The following is a 24,242-nucleotide window of genomic DNA, read 5'->3' as shown; positions in this document are numbered from 1 at the left end:
AATTCATAATTTGATTTTTCTTTCTCATCAGATGAATTCACCAACATTCCAACAGAACTGATCAAGTCTAATGTGTCTTGTTGAAATTTTGAGTTTAAGCCTTGACATAGTGTGTCCAAAGATGAATAAAAAACCAACACCCTCAGTTCTTCCCTTTTAGTTTTAAAAATATATGGATTAGTACATGAATCTATTTTTGTTGAAATTCTTTTATTTTTTACAATGGGAATTTCAATGTTCATTTCTTTACACATTTTTACTGTGTTTTCAAAGATATGTTCATAATCTTGAGAAGAATTTCTTAATGAGTTTAATGAGTCTTTCAGTGATCTTATTGTTTGAATAGCAGTTAAAAGTTCTAAATTTGGCGTTTGTAAAAAATAACTTACTTTTAAAACCATCTGCGAAACAGGGTGCATCATATTTAAACAAAATATGAAATTAAAACTTTTTATTTGAAATAAAAGGCCGACACTCTTAGCTTTCATTTCCAGCACTGAACATGTAGACATTATTGTTTCTAAAGATTTAACTAAAACATAATAATTATTTTTAACAGCACCCACTGCTTCGGCTCTGCAAGCCCATCTGGTAGTTGAGCATGATTTCAATGTTTGTATTGAGGCACCATTTTCTTTTGAAATTTTTTCAAATATTGCATGTCGCACTGCATTACTTTCAATAAATGAATATATAAACTAAACAGTTCCAAGGAAATCAAATACAATTCTGTTTTGTTGAAGACCTTGACTACTAGATTTTGCACAGATTGAATCAATTAATGATAGGTTCAAACAATGAGCATAGCAATATACATATAAGATATTCAAATTTTTTTCTTTACACTTGGCCTGAACGCCACCGATACTTCCAGCCATTGTTGAAGCCCCATCAAAACATACTGAAAGTACTGAGCTCCATTGTAATTTTAATGAACCAGTTAGAACATCATCTATAGTTTGAAAAATTGAATTGGCATTAACCGACGTCATTCGTTTTAATATTATAAAAGATTCAACAGGCCGATTAGTATCAGAATTAAAGTACCGAACTACTATTGATAATTGTTCATTATGTCCGACATCGGTAGTTTCGTCAGCAATAATAGAAATATATGAACTTTGCAAATTACAGTTAATTTTTTTCATTATAACATTACGAATTGAGTAGATAATGCCATTTTGAATGCGGTTACTGGTATATTGGGCATTTTTAGGGCCAATATTCATATGGTTTCTTAAAACATCATCATATTTAGCTAATATATTGACCATTTCTTTAAAAAGACCTTGTTGGACACTATCATTTTTTTCATTATGACCACGAAATGGTCGACCTCATTTTGATAAACAAATAGCAATATTTATAAGACGTTCCTTAATTTTACGGTTTTCAGAACGTTCTACTTCACGTTTTTGAACAATTAATGTTTTATTAGAGTCAATTACTTCATCAATTGATTTTGAATTTAAATAGGTAACTAACGATATAGAGCTGTTAAGATGAGCTTTGAAACGTTGATGTTTTTTGAACCTATCCATACCTCTATACCAATTATTGAACCCAGTTTTGGAAAAAGCATTTTCTATTTGGCTGAAGTTTATCTCATTTCCAGAGAAGCAACGGCACGGAAAACAAAAAGCTGAATCAAGTTCGATGCTATATTATAACCATTCAAAATCACTATACCACTGTTGTTGAAATGATCGATTGTAATTCCCTTATTTTGTTCTTGGAAATGATGACAAAAATGGACGAAAAGGACCTTCAAAAATCCGTTGTCTAAACTCAAGTCTGTTAGTTGGTAGGCTATGAATCGGATCATTTATGTTAACAGCTTTTTCTGGAAATAAAAGAAATTAAATAATGCTTTCAAAAAGAGCTTGTACTACTATAAAATACATTTTTAAAAAGATATTGATAAAATTAAGTGTTCAAGGACCTATACCACAATACATTTTTTTTTATAATATATTGTCTAATTATTAATTATTTAATGAAAAAGATCAATATGGCCGGATTTAAAAATTTAAAACACTAATGAATATAATTTGACTTTGCCAATTTATGATTATCAAATATTTCTCTCATAATTTTCAAACAATTTTGTGATTTATTTAAATTTTAATAATATATCTACTGTATTTTAAATATTTTATTGATAATTATATTTATTTTAATGTTATGTGTATGGTTTTATAACATTTAACTAATTATTTCAATAATTCTTCTTTATGTAAATATTATGATTGAATAGCTTTTACTTTGTGTATCAATCTAACAATTGTTTTTAAATAATTTAATAATTATTTATCTTGTCTGCTTAAATACATATATATATTAAAATTATTAGGTTATTACCTTTTGCACTTGGATCTGAAGATACATCACTGATTTCATTCATGCTTTTATCGTCTGAACATATAGGAAGGACTTCATCATAAGTATAAATTTGACATTCCCTAGTAGTAGTTTGTACTTTTTCATTTTCTTCAAAAATTGACTCTATAAAGCATAGGTACATGACTGAAGGTAAAAAGAACTATATTAATTTAAAAAATACAAAAATATATTCAATTTTAAAGTTATTTAAAAGAAAATAATAACTTTTTTGTTTAATAATATTAAAATTTGAAGAAATAAAATAGAAAATTAGGTATTATTTCTTATTTAAAAATGTTTAAACATATTTTTTAAAATCATATTTAGTTATTTTTAAGGGCATAAATGCATTCATATTTTAAGATACTTTAGTCCCTAGCTATAATTATAACATATTATAATTATTAATGAAGGTATAAATTATTGGAAAAAAAACTTTCAATTACTATTATAATAAATATGTAACAATATTACAAAAAAAGAATTACTCTATAGTTGTAGACTGGTTGAGTCCTTTTAAAAAGGTAAGCTTTTCAAATTGTTCGATAATTGAGAACGAGTAGCTGTCCGATGACCTGAGTTGAATAACTATGATTGAAAAGTACCCATTCCTGACTATAGTATGTATAGTATAAATTACCTGTAGATCCTGGTAGAATATTAGTACTTGAGTTGCCATTAGTTTGTTTTAATTTAAAAAAATCAGACACCTTGGCACATTTATGTCCAATAAATGTCAACATTTTTTTTTTGTTTTGTCGTACTTTCTCTGCACCTCCTTTTCGCTTTATAGTAGAATTCATATTTGAAAATGTACACAAAATACAATAAAAAACTGAACTTGGGTCTTGAATACACTTTTCTTTAGACTTTAATTGTTAAATAACACATGGATAAAAGTGATATTACGTATTTACGTTGATTCGGTAGAATTAAAATATAATATTACAAATACAATTCACAATGTCAATAACCGTTACAATCACGGTATTTTCGTAATGTCAACGCGACCAAGCTTTACGCATAGATCGGCTAGAAAATGGTAGGAACGGTGTTTTCTCTTATCGCAAAACCATATCTCAACGGGAATATAATTTTAATTTTAGATTTTCAACATAAATTAATATTGCAGCTGTAGGCAAGGTCTATCTAAAATTATATTATTGTTCAACAGATAAGTAAACTGAGTACATTAATACTACGAATTATGATACTGAATAATCTAAAGAAACTTTATTTTTAGATTTTATTTACTGAACAGCTATAGTCGGGGACACGAAAAATGAGCGTTGGCACCCGCGACCCGTTGTTCGTACCCACTCATGTAGCCATTGGTTCTCAACTTTGTACCGTCACACGCTGCCGATACCTAGCGGGCTTTTAATTTGCTAGTTTGATAACCAATTCAGAAAAACAGCCGCTTGGCGCGTAGCGGGCAGCTATCATTTTTCGTGTCCCCGACTATAGAGCGTCTTTCCCGGTTTTTTACTCTTGATTATCAGAGTAGGTAAAGACGTTTATTATACAACCTTTATATAACCTGCATTATTCAGCCTGCCTTGACTGGACCTGGTTCAAATTGACCGGCAATATTATCTAGACCAGCCCTTCCGGGCCGTTCAGGGGCAGCAAGAGCACACCCTGCTGCCCCCGTGCGCACGCCTATGCACGTAGGCAATCCTACTGCGTCGGATCGCGGACAATGTGTGAATAGTAGGTTATGATACCAATATATATAATATATATGTATATGAACAATCTCATACCGTGTCCCGTCGCATGCCTGCTTCTTTTTTTATATTATAAAATTTATTTAGTGAAAATGGTAATTGAATGTCTAGCTATCAGTTATCATAATATGATGTAAATCGATGTCCGAAAGTTAAATCCATAATTGTCATACTTCCTAATGTCAAAGTTCAGATGTTGTTTTTGGGAATTTTTCTACTTTACCGGATACCCTTTTTTTTTGCGAATTTTTTTGGGGGACTTTGTCATACTTTTGACGAAAAAAATTATGGTGAAATCAGAATTTGGCGCTCGGATTTATTTTCCAAGTTATAGGCCCGCGAAGTTAAACCCTTTTTCCCAATTCTCTTAAATAGCTAGTTTAGTCTCGTTACATTGTAGCGGATTTAGGTGCAATGGTTATTAATCCCATTTCAAAGCAGCCCGTCCGGAGTTCAAGACCGACACGGCCAAACATTTTTTTTGCACTTTTTTTTAAAAATTTTTCGAGTTTTTCTGGGGATTGCTATGCAACGCCACCTCAAGTACGCAACACGGTAAATAAAATGCATTTTTGTTGCACCAAGTAACCGGGCAGGGTCACTTGCTCACTGCGCTCGCACGGGTTATATAATGCGAAAACAGAATTTATCTAATTAAGTAGTTTACAAGGGCACACTCAATTTGTAATCTAGAAACCAACAAAATCATTTATTTTGAAGTTTTCTGTTTATACTATAATTCTTAAATACCCATGTAGTGATCGCTGTGCAGGACACTGCGACTTCGTACAAATTAATTATTTAAACGACGTAGCACTTTCCGTGGTTGAGCTTGAGTTGTGAGAAAGGTAGGTATCGTAAATTTAAAACACTTGTGGTTTTAATTTAAATTAAGTAAATGTTTTATTAAGTTTAAACATAATGAAACATTAAATAATAGCATAAAACAAAAGTAAAATAGCTTACTGCTATGTAAAATTACAAGTACTGGGAATGACCGTAAACTCGCGGCGATGTGGTTGTGACAAAGTCCACGACGAACAATAGTCTTACACTGGAGTTAACTACCTTCTGAATAATACTAAGTCCTCTACTCGTATTTATATGAGTTTTCAATGACGTACAGGGGACTAGTATTATTAATTGTTTTAATTAGATCTGTTTTAGAGTGGTATTATATTATCATGGTAATTTACATAATTATGGAATCTAACATGTTGTTTCCGCTGAGTGTGGCTAAAAACTTACTATTTGTAGAACGTATCTCTGGTGATCTCTGGCCTATGTAAATCTAACCAGGTGTTTCCGCTGAGTTAATGTTAATCAATCAACGGAAAGAACATGTTTTTCTGATCTCTGGCCTATTGCTTACAAAGCAGGTGTATTACTTAAATTAATACATCTTTACCCCATAATCTAATAATATAATATAATATAGTACAACACAACGCAGGTGCATTGGGTTTACTACACCCATTTTGGATAAAAAATTTTCTTATTGTACCGTTGCGCAGTGGTAGCTTATAAATAAAAGTTATCAAGGGCTAAATGATTTTTAAAAAAATGTAAAAAGTAAAATGCATAAAATTTGACTGCGCGTGTTTCGGCACTCGTCGCTACGCTCCTCGACGCCGTCGCTCCGCTCCGCACAAATCGAAAATATCCCTCGACTTGCTATGTACCACCACCTCAAGTAGGCATTGGGTTAAAATGCATTTTAAAAAATGTGAAAATGTAAAATGCATAAAATTTGACAGCGCGTTAAGTTAGGTTAACCTAACATAATATCTACTAACTTTGGAGTGCCATAACTCCGTAACTATGTCCGAGCGCCAAATTCTGACTTCACTATCGTTTTTAGCGTACTTAACTACATAGATTTCAATTACAAAAATTGCAAAAAAAAAAAAAAAAGGTGTCCGGTTAAAGAAATATACCAAAATTTCTAAACAAAATTTACAATTTTTTGTCATTTTTTAACTTTATTAATAATAGCTCCTGTGACATAAAACTGACAAGCTAAAGCCAATTTAGAACTTGTTTTTGGAATATTATTATTATTTGTTATGTGAATACTAGAGGATGCAAATTGTGATTTTGAAGAATTTAATGAAGGAAATGAACACAATAGTTTTTTTAAAACTTGTCAAATTTTTACAGTTATCATTCTTGCAGTTAGCTACCACACTTTAGACTATAAACTAGTGATTTTAAGATGACTGGAAATTATAACACGTCGGATTTATATTACGACCATCGTGGCTTCTAATTTTTTACAAAATAAATTTTCCACTGGATCCTAATTAAAAGATCTCAGTGTTATAAATTAAAACCACTAGCCAAAAGTTTCTTACATACATATTGTATCCCTTTAATAGTGGTAATCCAGTTTTTAATTGTTGGTACATTATTTTTTGAAAATTTCATACTTAATAAAATTTGTATAGCGTCATCCCAAAACTTCCAATGTGATGAAGTAGAAGTAACAGCACTTCGCAGTTCTTTACCTGGCAATGTTGAAATTGAACTGCTATTGACACTGTCAAAAAGCTTGTCCATGAACAAACAAAGTTTTGCAGTATCTGCTGCTGCTATACTTAGTTTGTCCTCTTCTTCGCCTAAAATTATTTTTTTAATAATAACTATAACATTTATAATATTTTAATAATACATAAAAATGTTACTCACCTGCCCATTCAGATAACATTAGCATAATGCGCCTACTCGTTGACTTAACACTTCAGCAGCCACTGACACTATCATTTTTTTTTAATCTGTCTGGGTAGATGTGAGCATCTGTCAATTTAGGTGCCATTCGTTCGCCTGTCTAGTCTTAATTTATCAGTTATAAAACTGTATTATGTGACTCCATTTGGCGACTTTTTTTTTTCCGTTCATATAAACCTATAAATCTTTGATTACAAGATTATTTCTTATACCCTTTAAAAGGTGCGGTGGGTCATAAAATGGAACAACTTCTATTCCGTCAACCTCAAATCCAATGTTCGTTTTTTCTATGCCTCTTCTAGCATAGTTTTCAATGGTTCTTTTAGTTAATATATTGAGAGTAGCTGCATTAGTCGGAGCTCGATCACAAACTGTTGCAATTATTTTTAATCCAGTCGACTGAACTGCTCTTATAGTCTCCGTCAGAGCAATGACTAAATCATTAGTTTTCATTCCACTTTCAGTAAAATGAAAGGAAATTGATTGTTTAAATTTTCGTCTTATTTAGCGAACTATAAACGTTAATGCTTTATCAGCAAATTTAAGTTTTCGGTTGTCATTACCCAAATCTTGAAATCCAATAATTTTATCATCAAGCTCAGAATACTGGATGCCAGCTGCCAATGAAACTTCATCAAATAGAAGCACACATGGTGTATCTAATTTATTTTTAAATTGGGTAACGGTATCCTTTAAATGATTAATAATTTGATCATTAACACCAGGTTCTACTTGCAGTTGACGTAGTAAGTCCATTAGGGTTTTACGAGATGGTAAAGCAAATGTCTTAGATAAAAGACGATAAGTTTTTGCACCCGATTTAAAGATCGATAAAGCAAAAATTTAATCGTCAATTGAAAAACGTCTTCCTCTTGGTGAAATAGTTTGTGCTTTTAACTGAGTTTTAAAAAAGTTGATTGAAATTTCATTCATCTTAGATATCAATAAACCATGCTTGCTTATGAAATTCTTAGCTTCAACCAATTTTTTTTTATTTACTTATTAACTAAATATACTTATTTATTTTTTTATTAACATGTCTTCTATTTATGACGAATATAGATTTTTTTTAAATCGACCATAGCCTTATATAAATATTTCTTTCGTGGAGCCATATTTTTAATAAGTGTCAATTTTATTTCTTTTAAGCATCCTTTGCTTTTAAACGGGAACCTATAGAAAAATGTTTAATACATATTTTTATATACTGAAATGTAAAATATGATAAAATTATATACCTCTTTTTGACTGACTTATGTCACAATTTAAGTAAGAAATCCCTTGAAGATCTCTGTCATTGAGTTCATTGAACAATTAATAGCAACATGACTGTCTATCCTGATTTCAGATGGTTCTACCTCTACAATATCAAAATCTTTATCTAATTAACAAAACAAAAATAAAATAATAATATTAATGAATATCAAACACATATTTTATAACAATTATTGAATCAATAATAGTCTAAGTATAAAGTAATCAGTATGAAACTATGAAAATATAAATATTAAATACCATCATCTTTACTGTCATTATGTAAGACGTCTAATGAACAGTTTCCTATAGTCCGGTCGACTTTTGGTGGTTCTACCACTAAAATATCAAAATCTTTATCTAATTAACAAAACAAAAAAAAAATAATAATAATAATATTAATAAATATCAAACACATATTATTGTTTAACAAATATTAACTTAATAATAAACTTGGTAATCAGCAGGGCTATGATTTGTATTCTACACCATGTGTTTTTTGCTGCGTCAAAACGGAATTTAAATGAGTGATGTCAGCAATTTATATTATTGCGATGAAAATTGTAGGTACTATTTTTTTTTTTTTTTTTGTTTAAAAAGGCTTCAACTACTGAGGTTATTAGCCTGTAAAAAAGAAAATTACGAAATAATAGTGATATTAAATATTAGTCTTACAACTATGGGGGTACATTATGTTTAACAATAGAGGGAGTTTGTAAGATATAAAATATGTACATTTAACTATTTAATTAATAATAATTTTCCTAAATTAGTTTTGCTAAGCCTATGTTTTTGTAAAAAGTGTATATGTTTTTGGTGTTCTCTTCTCCAAGTGCCTGTTGCATTGTTTGTGGGTTTCCGAGAATTTGTCTGGAGCAGATGAATTTGGGGCATTTGAGAGTGACGTGTTTAATTGTCAGCACTTTGTCACAAAGTTCGCAGGTCGGGCTGTCTTCTTTTGTGATGAGATGCAATTGTGTTAGACGGGAGTATCCAATCCGAGTTCTTGTGATAACGACTTCTTCATGCCTGGATGAGAGTGGAGGAGTTTTCCATGGGTCAATTGATGTTTTAATTTCTTTTAGTTTATTTGTGTTTGAAGTCTTCTCCCACGAGTCTTGCCAGAGACTTTTTGTTAGCTTATTTATTTTTATGAGTGCGTCTTGGTATGTTATTTTGTTTATTAGTACCGAGCTGGATGATGTTATTGCTTCGTTGGTTGCCTTGTCAGCTAGTTCGTTGCCACTTATGCCAGTGTGAGAGGGGACCCATAGGTTTTAAATTTGATTTTTTTCTTGAGTTTCACAACTTTTCTTGGATGGATTGAATTATTTCATTTTTGGGGTAAGGATTTTCGAGGGCTAGGAGAGCACTAAGGGAGTCACTAATTATAAGTATTTTTTCGGAAACTAAGGTCATCGCGTGTGAGATTGCATTTTGGATGGCTTGACTTTCAGCGAAGAAAATGCTGGTTTCATGAGGAGGTTTGAACATTGAAGTTTTGTTATTTTCTATGAATGCGAATCCGGTTCCATTGGGGGATTTTGAAGCGTCCGTAAAGATTTTTATGTGATGAGGGTATTTTTCTTCGATTATTTCTGTAAAGTTATTTCTTATAGTTGAGGTTGAGGCGATTTTTTTGTTGAATTCGAGTAGTTGGGTATTGAGCTTAATATTCCACTTCCACGGAGGGCAAGACGGGAAGATAATTTTGTTGAACGTAATTGGTTTGAACTTCGTTGTATCAGCTGTCGTATACGCCGATTACTCGAACGTATACCAAAATAAAGTTAAACACAAAATAACGCAAATGAAGAACTTTATTTAAACACGACGTCCGGTGGTGCTCGAGTCACACGATCACCACCACTGACTGCCTTTGCTGTCTTAGCCATCTCACTTATATGTTACACTTACAATCGAATTACTTATCGATTGTTCTACATTTTCCTATTACTACGTTAAATTTACAATTATAGATACTATGATTATTGTGTAATTGTTATTTTAACCCGATTAGTAAATTATTAAACAAATTTATTTACATTCCTTATTATTATATCTTGCTTACTATGCTAACTGTAATATAAAGTTTACTGGCACCGAATTGCACAATTGTTATTTTAACCTATTTCTGTGAATAATTAACTATTGCTTAACTTATTGAATTTTACTATTTTACTTATTATCTATAGTTTTTCTTAACTTATTTCTTACGTACTAACATCTCTTATAAAATATTCATACATATAATACAACAGTCCCCGAAATTAAAAAAATATGACCTCATATTTTACACCTGTGCCCCGTATATGGAAAAATTTAAGTTGAATAGTCGCATTTATGTCTGTTGGTCACGCTGTTTAGTTATTGATGACTACTGACTACTGACTATGGAATTATGTAGTTGTGTTGTCTGAAATATGTTGACGTAGAAAATGCTTGTTCTTCGTTTATTGTTTTTGTGTTTGCTGATGTGTTTTTTTTTGATGGTTTAGTAGCTGTTTTGACTTCTTTCAAGTCATTCCATAACCCCGTCTAGTGTGTTCCGATCCCCATTGTTTCTACCTCCCGCATCATGCCAGCAATTGGAGAAAGTACGAGTATTAATTATGTGTTGTTTGGTATGTTGTATTTTATTGTTTTTCTTCTTTTTTTCTTCTTTTTTTTTTATTCTGTATATTTTATTAGCTGGCCTTTTTCCTATAACGGTCACCATAGAATGGCCGATCGGTGCCGAGCCGCCGCCGTATGACGTGGTCGTGGCTGCCCTGGAGGCGGATGAGGAAGAGGAGTAGTGAAACCAGTGAAAAAAAATTTTGCTTGTTTTTTTTTTTTCTCAAATAAAATTTTCCTTTTTCTTTAAAAATGACTTGTTTAGTAATTTAGTAACATATTCTTTGGTAACCTATGGGTCTGGGGTCTTCTGTTGTTTTGAGTATGAATCCTGATCTGTTCCATACATGTGTAAATAACTCTTTCTATAGATCTAAATTCAATAATAAAATTTCCACATTAGGTACGTCAGCTCCATTTTCCGTCTTTTTATTCCGGCGAACATGTCGGTGCTGATTGTTGGCGAGAATATCATACAAGTGTAAATTATGGGTTTTTGCTTTTTGGTTTTTTTTTTTTTTTATTTAAATATTGTTAAAAGGGATAATTACAAGTTTTACTTACATTATATTATTTATTATACAAGTGTTAAAAATGTTGTGTCGAAAAGGGGAATTACAAGTTTTACTTATATTATGGTTTTAAGGTTTAAACAAAGTTTGATACTCTTACATCTCTATCCGTATCATTGGTATTACAATTTTAGCTTAACTTATTACCGAACTATGGTACAAGGTACGTTGTTTAAACAAGGAAAAAAAAATATATATATATACTGTGTCGTTTTTTTTTTTTATTTAGGTCGAGAATTATGGACTTGCGTATCTGTGCTGTTCGTCTTTGTTTCGCAGATCACTTTTCGTCTACTTACTTATGGATATCCTGTGGAACGTCTTCATATGCAGCGAAAATTAATTAATTAAGTTATTTTTAGTTTATTTTAAGTGTTAGATTTATTGTTTTGGAGGTATAGGTGGGGGTAATGTATGTGCTGTCATAAGCAATTGTACTGTTATGACCACTGGGTATATCTTATAGCAAATAAAAATTATGCTTATAGTTAGAATGGTTAGCCAAGTTATATAAATAATGTCTCCTAAAAAGTCATCTATTAATCTGTTCGGCATCCCGTCTAATGTAATGTCTTTGAAATATTGGTCATAATTTTTAATTTGTTTGTTAATGTGGAAATTTGGTATATCTTTTGTCCAGTCTGTGTTTAATATTTCTGTTAGGTTAGTAAAATAAATGTTTTCTTTTTGTTCTTCATGTATTATTTTTAGTGATTTGATGTTTGTCCATGATATGGGTAGCACTCTCTGTATAGTTAATTTATTATTGTTGCTTAGTTCACAAGGGTACATTTTGGGAATAAGTATCTGTTCATTTCTAAATAATTCGTGATTGCATGGCAATTTTATTTTAATGAGTCGGGGGTGTTCATAGTTTATGTAAATTTGTTGTGACGTTGTGGTGTTCCCTACTTCTTTCCTAATAAATAATGTTGGTTGTGGGTTAGTTATTGCGTATGTGTTAACCCCGATTTGTTTAATAACTGTTTCTTCATTGTTTATTTGCGTTACGCATTGAAAGTAACAATATTTGTTTATTTCTTCCAGAGGCAAATTTTTGAAAATTGATTCTACGCATCTCGGTGTTAGTGTTAAGTCTGAGGGGAACCTGGGTGTGTAACATAGGTCTGTTAAAGGAGGGTCACAATGTTGAAGTCCTATTCCAGCTATTATCCTATGTTCGTTATTGATTGTATTTACTGCCATGTATGTTTTTTCAGAGTGTATTATGCATGTTGCATTTTTATATTTGAAATGGGCTGGCACATATTGAAATAATTTCCAGTCTGACTTATATTCACGAATTGGAATTTTTAATTTTATTAAAACTTGTGTTTTTGAGAACTGACATTCAGTTATTGGTATATTGTAGTATAATGAGAGGTTATCTATTTTTATTGCTAGTTCAAATCCATCTTTCCTTAATATTTCCGAAAGTTTCTGTAAATCGGCGTGTAGGGTGTCTATAGTGATTAGTCCTGGTGGTATTTTCCCAATTTTACAATGTATTTGTGTACTTGTGTCTCTTTCATAATTTATAATTTTCATAACTATTGCTAGTGTATTAAAGATTATTTCCTGCATCCCTTTTATCTCTTTATCAGTTTTAGTATTTTCCATTAATTCATTTTTTTTTTCTTCGGTAAGGTATGTTTTAAAGATATTTTTTAAATTTTCTAGTTTGTTACTAGTTGCAGCTGTGTAGTTATTTAATTGTGATGTGATCTGGTTTAGATCTTTGTGATCTGATACGAATACGTCCCTTAGTTTGTCAGCTTGTTGTTTTAGTTTGTCTTCGTTTGTATAAAAATTTTTTATTTGTTTTTCGGTTGCTATATCACAGCAAAAATTGTAAAAATCTCCTATGAATTGTATGCCTCTTTTCTTGTTTTTTTTTTTACTATCTCCTACTATTTCTGCTAATTTCTCCAGATTCTTGTTTTCATTAATATTTATGTTAAGGGTTTTTAATAAGATTAGGGATTGTTGTACAATGTAGCAGTAGCTATTTTTCTTTTTTTCGCAGTAATTTTCTACTTCTAATAAGTTATCTACGTTATTTTCCTCTTCTATTATTGTTTTTTGTGTATATATAAGAGGTATACTTTTTTCATATACTATTACTTCTGGTACTTCATTGAAGAAAGCTCCTGAGGATATTGTTATGCTTATTTCCTCCTCTGCGATGGCGCTTGCTATTATTAATATCATGAACTGAAACATATTTCTAAAACAAACATGTAATTATATCATTTGATTATTATTAGTTTTTATAGTTTTACTTTTTAATATATATTAACATGTGTTTTTTTTTCTGTCTGTAAAAGGTTTTATTCTTTGTACGTGTATGACGTCCGTGGTTGTTTTTCCATTTAATATTAGTTCTATCTCATAATTTACGTCAGATATCTTTTTAATTATTTTAAAAGGTCCTCTATACCTATATGCTAATTTTTTTGATTTGTTTGCTTCCTGAAATTGGAATTTTATCAATACTTTCTGACCGGGTAGGTAGCTAACAGTTTTATGCGTTTTATCGTAATTTAATTTTTGTGTTTGTTGTTCTTTTTGTATTATATTTGGTATTTCTTTCCTAATTTCTTGCAATGTTTCTAATGATTTTGCTAGATTAAAATTGTCAATGTCGGGTATAATCTTATTATCTAACGGTTGGTTGGCCTCAATGCCATGCAATAGAAAGAAAGGGCTTACTTTTAGCCTTGAGCTCGCGGCATGTATTGTATGCAAAAACCACTAATTTATAATACAACACCCAGTCTTTTTGATTTTTATTAACATAGTGAGTTAAACTATTGCATATTATTTTGTTCATTAGTTCTGTCATTCCGTTCGTCTGTGGGTGATATGCACTAGAAAATATTTGAACAATACCTAAACTTTTACATGCTTCCTCTACTTCTTTATTTTTAAAATGTGTGCCTCTGTCGCTACAAAAATATTTTGGGACCCCGTATGATGTTATTAAATCCATAAGAAAATTTATTGTTTCTGCTCCCGTTGCATTTGCTACTGCCTTTGCAAAAGCCATTTTTGTTGCATTGCATGTTGCCACAATTAAGTATTTCTTTCCGTGGGAGGTGGTGGTAGTGGTCCTAAATAATCGAACGTTAATCTTTGTAACGGTTTTCCTGAATCTATAGGTATTGGTTGTAGCAATCCTGATGTTTTACCGACCGGTGTTTTTAATAGTTGACAAGAAATACAAGACTTAATAAAATCTGTGGTGTCTTTTATCATTGTATTCCAATGATATTTTTGTTTTAATTTTGCAATTGTCTTGGTTATTCCGAAATGCCCACTAAAAATTGATTCATGATATGATTTTAGTACAATGTTGACTAATTTTCTTGGAATTACTAGTAGGTTTAGCTGTATATTTTTATTCCATTGTTTGTAATATAGTATATTTTTTTTTTCACAGTATCTTCGTGATTTCCTTTTAATTTTTCTTCTCCTTCCCTTTTAGTGTTTTTAACATATTTGAGCAAAATTCATCTTCTGCTTGTGCTAGTTCAATATCCTCCATACTGATTTCTACATTCGTATTTAGTTTTTCTATCTCTGTTAAATTTATAGGAAACCTGGAGAGGCTGTCTGCTGCTAAATTTGCTGATCCTGCTTTATGTTTAATTGTGAAGTCATATTCGATTAATTTAAAAATGCTTTTCGTTATTCTTGATGAAGGATTTTTCATTGTTTTGAAATATTGTAAACTAGAATGATCACTGTATACAATGAACTCTCTTCCTAATAGGTATTCCCGAAAATAGTTAATTACAAAAACAACTGCTGCCATTTCTAACTCTGTAGTGGAAAAATTTTTTTCCCCCCCTTTTAATTTTCTAGAAGTGTAACCTATGGGGTGTTTTTTCCCTTGTTCGTCCTCTTGTTCCAGTATTCCTCCTAGTCCTTCCAATGATGCGTCAGTTGTTATATAAATTGGTCTTCCTTCTTTAAAATGTGCCAATACTGGGGCTGATATTATTGCATTTTAGTACCTCAAAGGCGTTTTTTTGTTCTTTTTCCCATTTGAACCCAATATCTTTTTTTGTTATGTCTATTAAAGGATTTGCTATTTTTGAAAAATTTTTGATATATTTTCGATAGTATGAACATAATCCAATAAATGCCCTAACATCCTTGATTTTAGTTGGTTTGGGAATTTTTTTACTGCTTCAATGTTTCTTTCTAATGGTTTCAATCCGTGCTTAGAAATTTTGTGCCCTAATAACTCAATTTCAGATTGAAAAAAAAAACATTTATTCGTTTTAAGTTTTAGTCCTGTCTCGTCTAACCTGATGAACATTTTCTCTAAATTATATAATGCTTTTTCGAATTCGTCTGCGAAACAACAAATATCGTCCAGATAAGCTACTATTGATCTGTATAGGTATTCGCTAAAAATTTGATTAATTGTTCTTTGAAAAATTGGTGCTGAATTTTTCCAACCCTGTGGTATTCGTTTAAATTGAAATAATCCAAAATCCGTTGTAAATGCTAATTTTTCTCTATCTTCTTGTCTTACTGGGATCTGAAAATAACCTTGTGCCATGTCAACTGTTGAAAAATATTTTGCCCCTTCTAGAGCTCTGAATATATCTTGTGCTCGTGGAATAGGGTGCCTGTCATTTATTGTTTGTTCATTGAGTTTCCTAAAATCTACTAGGAACCGGTATTCCCCTTTTTGTTTTTTTGGTATGAGAAAAACGGGTGCTGCGTAGCTACTTTTGCTTGGTTCAATAATATCTGCATTAATCATTTCATTTATTATTTTTTTAACTTTTTCTTTGCTTTGGAGATACTCTGTATGGCGCTTGAAAAACCGGATCTTTCGAGCTTAATTTAACTTCACATTCCTCTACTTTGGCACAGTTTAGATCCAGTTGTTCCGAAGTAAATAAATGTTGGAATTTCCTTATTAGGACCTTTGCTTTTTCGGTCTGTTCATTGTTAGGTCTTTAGAAATTTTAATAATTGTACCTTGGTTATCACATACATCGTTATTTGTTTTATTAATTGTGAGTAAATTGTCTTTTTTTGTATAATATTCTGTTGTTCCTATTACGGTACCTTTGTATACCTTTGTATATAAATTTGAAAAATTGTATAGTTGAATTTCTGTGGTTTTTTTCCCTAGTTTATTCGTTTCCAGTTTTAGGTAGTGTTTCTGACTTAAACGGTCCACCGGGTGAATAACTGACTGTTCATCAAGTGCACCTATATTTGTTTCAATTTTTATGTTTGTTAATATTTTGGGTGGCATTAAGGTGTCTTCCGTTACTATTATTTTCTGTAAAATATGTTCATTTGTCATTTTATCTACGTTCTCTGTTTTATACAGTATCGTAGGTGGTCCATTGTGTTCGGCCCAAATCTTGTCCATTTTTATATTATTTATATTATCTCCTGTATAAAAACTTATTTCTTTTTTTTTGAAATGTATTACTAGACCATATTTTAGACAAAAATTATTTCCTAATAACAACCTGCATGTTAAGCCTTTAAGTACGTATGCCTTTATTTCATATTCAGTACCTTGAATATTTATTTTTAATAATATCGTTCCCATGTTTTTCAACTCAGAATCGTTTGCACTAGTGATAATTGTTTGCTTCTCTGGAACAATTTCTTCTTTGTTTTTTATTAAGGAATATTCTATACATGAAATGTTTGAACCTGTGTCTAGTATTGCATGTTCTATTTTATTTTCAAATTGTGCTTTTATTGATAAAACTATTTTTCCTAATTGTTTCTTCTTGTTTATTTGACTCAAATTTTATAGCTTTATTTTCGTACCAATTTTTACGAAGTGTAGATATGTATTATTTTCTTTATTAATTGTTTTTTTTCTTCCCGAGTTAATTTTCCGAAATCTTCATCCAACCCGGTAGTTTTTAGTTTTTTGTATTTGTGCACTTATCTGCATAGTGACCTTTTTCGTCACATCTATAACATATAATTCTTTCAGCTTCCTTACTATAGCGATCTCCCCTGTATCGTTCTGGTGTTTTTTCTCGACTATGTTCTCTGCTGTATTGATGTCTGTTGCTGTAATTGTACTCTCTAGAATTGTCTCGATCTCTGGAATGTGATCTGTTTCTGTAACCTCTACCGTTGTTTGTATTTATGTTAGGATCTCTATCACGTGAATTATCTCTGTGTTCATAATTTTTTTGAACGTATCTATAACTTGGTTTCCTTTCATAATCTTGATTTGTGTTAGTCTCATTTTGTATATTATTATAGTAGTGTCTCTCTCTAGAAAGTGATCTGTCTCTACCATATTGTCTATTTCTGCTGGATTCTCTACTTCTGTAGTTAACTCTTTCTGGGTATGGACTCTTATCTCTGTATTCACGTCGTTGTCCCCGATAGTTTGTTTCTGTTCTCTAACTTCTTCCCCTGTCTTCATTATAATTATAATTGTTATTATTATATCGATTATTTATTTCTTCATCGTCGAAATTTACCGATTTATTTTTCCTTCCTGTAATGTTGATTTGTTGAATATTTCCCTTAGCTGGTTTATCTCTCTCTTGTATTCTCTATCTCTCTCTATTAACTGTCTTTTTAGTTCATCAATTTCTTTTCCCTTTTCTCTTGTTTTTTGATTTAGTTGAGATACATGTTCATTAAGAATTTCAGTATAATCACTTAATTCTGTTCCTCGATTATTGATTCGAAATTGCATCAGTTCAATTTCTTTAGATTTTTTTTAATGCTTTTAAATTACTATTGTCATGTAATGAAATCGCATGTAAGACTGTTTCTTTTAATCCTTTTAAAATATATGTGCAAATTTCGTCTTCATTCATATTTTTATTTAATTGTCTACATATATTTTCTATTTCGGTTACAAAACTCATTATAGACTCTGTATCTCCTTGTCGTCTAGTTTCTAATCTAGCTTTTAAAATTGTATCGTACCCAATTGGTTGAAATTCGTCGAGAAACTCCTGTTTCAAATTATTCCATGTCCAATTATTATGTTTGTCCTCCAAATTCTCCAAAAATGTACTAGCTGTACCTTTTACGAAGGCTGATAAAAATCTTACTTTATCCTCGTCCTTCCAACCATTTACATCTGCTGCTTTTTCATATTGCTTAAAATATTTTCTCACATCCTCATTACCTGAGAAATGGTCTGGTCTGATCATTAGGATTTTATCGTTCATTTTTTGTGTTGTTTTATTCAATGAAATAGAATGAATATCGGAATTTAAGTTATTGTTTGTTTGTTTATGTTATTATTATTGTACTCTTGTCATCGAATATTGTTGTTTCATTAGAATTAAAATTGTTTGTAGATTTATTTAAATTTATTAGCTGTCCCTCCTTATTTTCACTATTTTCTGTTTGATTGAAAATTAATTTTTCATATATATTATTAGAAGTATTATCAGTGTTAAGATCTTAAATATATTTTGATAAGTCTCAGGTTTTTCTTTTTGTAAATTTTGATAAGTTGTATTTGCGTTTTCTAATATACTTTCAGTTTTATTTAAAAATGAACTTGTACTGGTATTTAGGTTATCATATAACCTAAGTTATCTTTTGTTATATCCGAAAAACTGCCTGGAATTGATTTATTGTCTTTACTTATTATGTCAGGGCTTGAATCGCTAGATTCGGATATTTCTGCTGCTCTTTCTAATTGCTTAAAATCGATTTTATTAGCCCCTGCCTCAATTAAAATTAAATTACGTTCCTCTTCACTTAGGTATTATCTATGTCGTTCAATGTTATAGTGCCTTTCAAATATCTACTAAGCCTAGCTCTCAATTCATTAGTGTTACCAGTTGACTTTAATTTTTTATTGATACAATATTGTATTAGAAATGGTTTCTTTTTTGTATATATTTCTGTTGCTATATTAATTGTAATTGAAAGATCGGATTTGGTGTTTTTTAAATCATTCATTAAAGGTATGAAAATAATTATATATATATAATATGTACTAACCTTGCTGCGTTGTCTGAAAACATGTACTGTAGATCCAGACGAAATTGTGTATAATCACTCCACACACAAATGCTGGATTGAGAAAGAAAAGAAAAATCGGTTTCGTAATTATATCGCATACGCACAATTGGAGAAATCCCCCAAAAAAAAAATTCGCGTGTACTTACTACACACATACACACACTCTCGGTCTCTCGAAAAATTGTGTATCTATAACACACACACACACACACAACTGAAAAAAATTCGCGTGTACTCAACGCACATAACTGTAGAAATCTAAAAAAATTTCGCGTGTACTTAATACTCAACACACACACTGATCTCTCGAAAAATCGTGTATAATCAAAACACACACACACACACACACACACACACACACAAGAAAGCCGTAGATTAACGAGCCACGAGTTGGGCGCCACTTTGTCGTATACGCCGATTACTCGAACGTATACCAAAATAAAGTTAAACACAAAATAACGCAAATGAAGAACTTTATTTAAACACGACGTCCGGTGGTGCTCGAGTCACACGATACCACCACTGACTGCCTTTGCTGTCTTAGCCATCTCACTATATATTACACTTACAATCGAATTACTATCGATTGTTCTACATTTTCCTATTACTACGTTAAATTTACAATATAGATACTATGATTATTGTGTATTGTTATTTTAACCCGATTAGTAAATTATTAAACAAATTTATTTACATTCCTTATTATTATATCTTGCTTACTATGCTAACTGTAATATAAAGTTTACTGGCACCGAATTGCACAATTGTTATTTTACCTATTTCTGTGAATAATTAACTATTGCTTAACTTATTGAATTTTACTATTTTACTTATTATCTATAGTTTTTCTTAACTTATTTCTTACGTACTAACATCTCTTATAAAATATTCATAATATAATACACACAGCTATGTTCTTGTAGTTGTCATCGATGGTGCGAGGGGTGTGTTTGGACTATTACGTATATTCAGAGGTCTTCTGATTGGAATTTGGGTTTTGTTGTTTGAGATTGAGTTACAAATTTAGTGTTTCTTTAATCCTTCTAAATTCAAGTGGTAGTTCTCCAGCGTTACACATAATGCTTGCTGTTGGGCTTGTGCGGAAGGCACCTGTGACTAGTCTAATGCCTTGATTGTGAATAGGATTTAGTATGTTAAGAATTTTGTTTTTAGCTGTATTATAAATGACTGCACCGTATTCCATTTTTGCTTGTATAATTGCTTTATATACATATAGTAATGAGGCTATTTTTATCAGAGCCCCAGGAGTGGTGGGATAAGGTTTTAATGATTTTCATGTTATTTTTTGCATTTATTTTGAGGTTTTTAAGGTGTGGGTTCCAATTTACTTTGTGGTTGAAGGTCATTCCTAATATTTTTATTTTATCTGTATATGATGGAATGATGTTATTTAGATTGATGTGCAATAAGTTTTCATTACGCTTTTTATAGAAGATGATACATTGGGTTTTGGATGGTGAGAAATTGAAACCAGTTGTGGTTGACCACTTGAGGAGTTCATCCAGGGCTTGCTGGATGAGTTCGACTGTTGTTTTTATGTTCATGCCACTATAGAAAATGTTACAATCATCCGTGAAGATGATATACTTTAAAGGGGGAAGGAGATTGTCAAATATTATTTATCACAATTAGGAACAGGGTGACACTGATGACTGAGCCCTGGGGTACTCCATTTTCGGTAACATTAGAGGTTGATAGTGTTTCACCATTTTTTGTTTGGAATGATCTGTCCTGTAAGAAATTAGTAATGAATGTAATCATGTTTCCTGAGATGTTCCATTCACGTAGGATAAGGATTACTCTTTGTTTCCAAACCATATCATATGCTTTTGTTATGTCGAACGCTACGAGGATTGTATGTTGGTTTACTTTGGCTGCATTACATATATGGGAGTGAATATTGGATAAAGTATTGAGTGTAGAGTGATTTTTCCGGAATCCACATTGCTCTTTAATGAATTTTTTGGAGACTTCTAAGTGCCATATGAGTCTTGAGTTAATTATTTTTTCGAGTACTTTACATAGTGTGCTAATTAGAGAAATGGGACGGTAGTTTTCTACGTGAAATTTGTTTTAATCTGGTTTGGGTATTGGGATAATAATTTCTTTGCGCCATTGGTTGGGGAAAAATCCGTATTCCCATTTTAAGTTGTAGACTAGAAGAAGTTTTTGTTGAGCGAAAGAGGACAGATGATGTAGAAATATGTTAGGGATGTCGTCAGGGCCTGGGCTTTTGCTTCTACACTTCAGGAGTGCTGGTTAAATTCGTCCATACTAATAGGTTAGTTTCATCAGAATTCTTTTTGGTCCAGTATTGATTTTCTAAGTGGTGATCAACCAACTCAGTGAAGAGATTCCAGTTGGCTTTGGTAAGTTTCCATCGCTTAATTGGTTCATCTGGTGTAGATTGGTTGAAAATGTTGAGGTGGATTGGCCAATGGTCGCTTCCGTTATAATCAGTTAGTACTTTCCAATCTAATTCAGGGGCGATAGTGGTGCTGGATATTGTTAGATCTATGGCTGATAAAGAGCTGTTTGTGGAGTTGTGCCTTGTTGGGTCGCCGTTGTTTAAAAGTATTAGTGATGGATTTTCTAATAATTTTTCTATCGTTTTCCCACGGCTGTCAGTGTGTAATGATCCCCATAAGATGTTTCTGCTGTTGAAGTAGCCCAGAATTAAGAAAGGTTTTGGGAGTTGTATTATTATTGAGTTTAGATCAAAGAGAGAAAGAGGGGTGCTGTCGGGGATATAGATATTGCATATAGTTATTGTTGTCTTGAGAGTGACCTGAATTGCTATTACTTCCAAAGTTGAGTTGACATATAGTTCCTTGCTGTTGATATTGTTTTTGATGTATGTTGCAACTCCGCCACTGGCTCTGATTGCATCGGGGCGATTTTTTTTATATCTGGTGTATCCGTTAATGTTGCCTATATGGAGGTTTTTGAAATTTGTTTCTTGTAAACAGATAATGTCTGGGTTTTGTTCATATTTAATACGGTTTATATCAGTGTTGTGCTTATAAAAACCGTTACAGTTCCATTCAATTAATGAACTCATACTAGAAGGTAAGGATTAGTAGAGATTAAGGGGAAGAATGAGAGGGAGAGTAGTGATGAAGAAAGCTAGTAGTGAAGGGGGGATGAGATAGTGAGAGAGGCTATGATGATTGTGAGAGGGATGAATCCGTTTGGTTTTCATCGAGGGGGATGATTTGGAAAAGGATGTTGGAAAGTTTGGTAATCCTGGTCTTAATTTTTCTGTCAACGAGTGAAGGTCTTATTAACTCAATTGTTTCAGATAGTTTTTTTATGTCGGTGCCAGACCTTTTACACAAATCTTAAATGCTAATAAATTTGTTGGAGGAGTTTTCTAAAATGTACTTGAACTGTGTGAAGGTCATGGGTATTTTAGCGTTTTTTACAAAAATTGCCTCCACAGACGCTAACTGTTCATTTATTGAATCTGAATTTTTTGTTGATGCGCTATCTTTTAATTTGTCCGCTAGTTTTGGTTTTTTGTTATTGTCTTTTGTTTTGTTTTTTTCGATTAGTGGGTTTTCCGGCGTAGAAGAGATATTATGGGATGTGGGACTTGGTGAAGTGGGAGCAGAAGGGGAGGATGGACATGTTGATGAGGGTGCTGGGCGTTTATTTGTTTCTTTTATGACTTCACTGTTGGGTATATCTTGGTAGTTATCGTCAATTACTATTTCCTCGTTTATTGTGGTTGGTGTGTCGGTGTCCATAGGTTTTTCTATTTGAGCTATGGGCAGATTGGCTTTTTCGTTAAGGTTTACTTGGTTGTTTTGATTTGTTGATATATCCATTTTTGTTGGGTCATTTGTATCGGTTTCTATAGGTATGATGTGGAGTGGCGGATGAATGGAGTGTGTGATAGGGCTATTGGAATCTAATTGAGTGGTTTTGTTGGTTTCTAAATTGGTTTCAGCATTATATAGCAGAGTTGGTGTACGGTACGACACTCCGCCTCCCAGGCAAGTTGTTCCACCACGCGCCGCCCGAACCGCGGGTTCCGGACCTGGTGACATCGCTTCGCAAAACGATGCGCCAACTGCGCTATACACCCGGTACGAACCACGACGCACAACGTGCTACGTTCGTGCCCGCCGACCTGAACCAAGTAAGCCACGTCTTCATAAGGATCGACGCTGTCAGGCCGCCGCTCCAACCGCGCTACGAGGGACCTTTCGCCGTTTTGGAACGCCGCGAAAAAACTTTCAAGGTACAACGCGACAATTCGACAGCCTGAATTTCTATCAACCGTCTCAAACCAGCATTCATCACGCGCGAAGACCCGATCACCGACCATTCCTACTCGCGTAATTCCGTTTGAAATTTTTTTCTTTTCGCCGAGGGGGAGTAATGTGGTGATACGGTATTATCACCACTACACCGCGCACGCAGTGTCGCTATTTTTTGTCGTCGCGGTAGTAGCGTACAATTATTGTATTATGTGTGTTATATCTATGTATGTGTCAATAACGACGTTTCGATCTCGCGCGAGCGACCGTTACGCTCGATTTGCGGATCTCTTGCTTTTCGACGCCCGAACCGTTAAGTCGTCTTAATGTAAACGCTCCCGCTGTCGCGCTTTTTTCGAACTTTTGTTTGCACACATCGCGTTCCTTCGAACAATTATTATATTTTTTTGTACTCGTCGCACCCGCGACTCTTAAATCTGTTTTGCCTATTTATTGATTATTGTTTAATAAATCTTTTTACGTTTACGTAGTTTTTAATTACTTCGCGTTCGAAATTACTTTCGAACATCCTGTCCTTATTTCAGGCGAAAGATCGTTTCGACTTACACGCGTCCGACCGACGCGTAGGTTGTTGGCTGATAGTGCGACGCTTACGACGAATGGATCTTCGCAGGAAAAAAATTTTTGTGTCCGTGTATAATATTGCCTAT

The 24,242-nt window shown here is 32.3% G+C and overlaps 1 protein-coding gene across 1 annotated transcript; it reads right to left on the bottom strand.

Annotated features, from left to right (window-relative positions):
- Nucleotides 1-17,196: 17,196 nt before the first annotated feature.
- LOC126554746 (myb-like protein D) lies at nt 17,197-17,993 on the bottom strand. The gene is made up of 2 exons (XM_050209782.1): nt 17,773-17,993; nt 17,197-17,650 (listed from the first exon to the last, which is right to left on the bottom strand). The coding sequence occupies exons 1-2, from the start codon at nt 17,991-17,993 to the stop codon at nt 17,197-17,199; spliced, it is 675 nt and encodes a 224-aa protein (XP_050065739.1).
- Nucleotides 17,994-24,242: the final 6,249 nt, after the last annotated feature.

This window comes from Aphis gossypii, unplaced genomic scaffold, assembly GCF_020184175.1.
Source record: "Aphis gossypii isolate Hap1 unplaced genomic scaffold, ASM2018417v2 Contig00589, whole genome shotgun sequence".
In the NCBI taxonomy this organism is placed as follows: domain Eukaryota; kingdom Metazoa; phylum Arthropoda; class Insecta; order Hemiptera; family Aphididae; genus Aphis; species Aphis gossypii.
This window is presented reverse-complemented; position numbering and strand designations above follow the sequence as displayed.

What these genes read in the sequence shown, in the direction of transcription:
- LOC126554746 (XM_050209782.1), bottom strand. Translation starts at nt 17,993, where the DNA reads ATGCAATTTCGAATCAATAATCGAGGAACAGAATTAAGTGATTATACT. An exon ending in CAGGAAGGAAAAATAAATCG is followed by an intron (nt 17,651 to 17,772) that starts GTAAATTTCGAC and finishes ACGTGAATACAG; the next exon opens with AGATAAGAGTCCATACCCAG.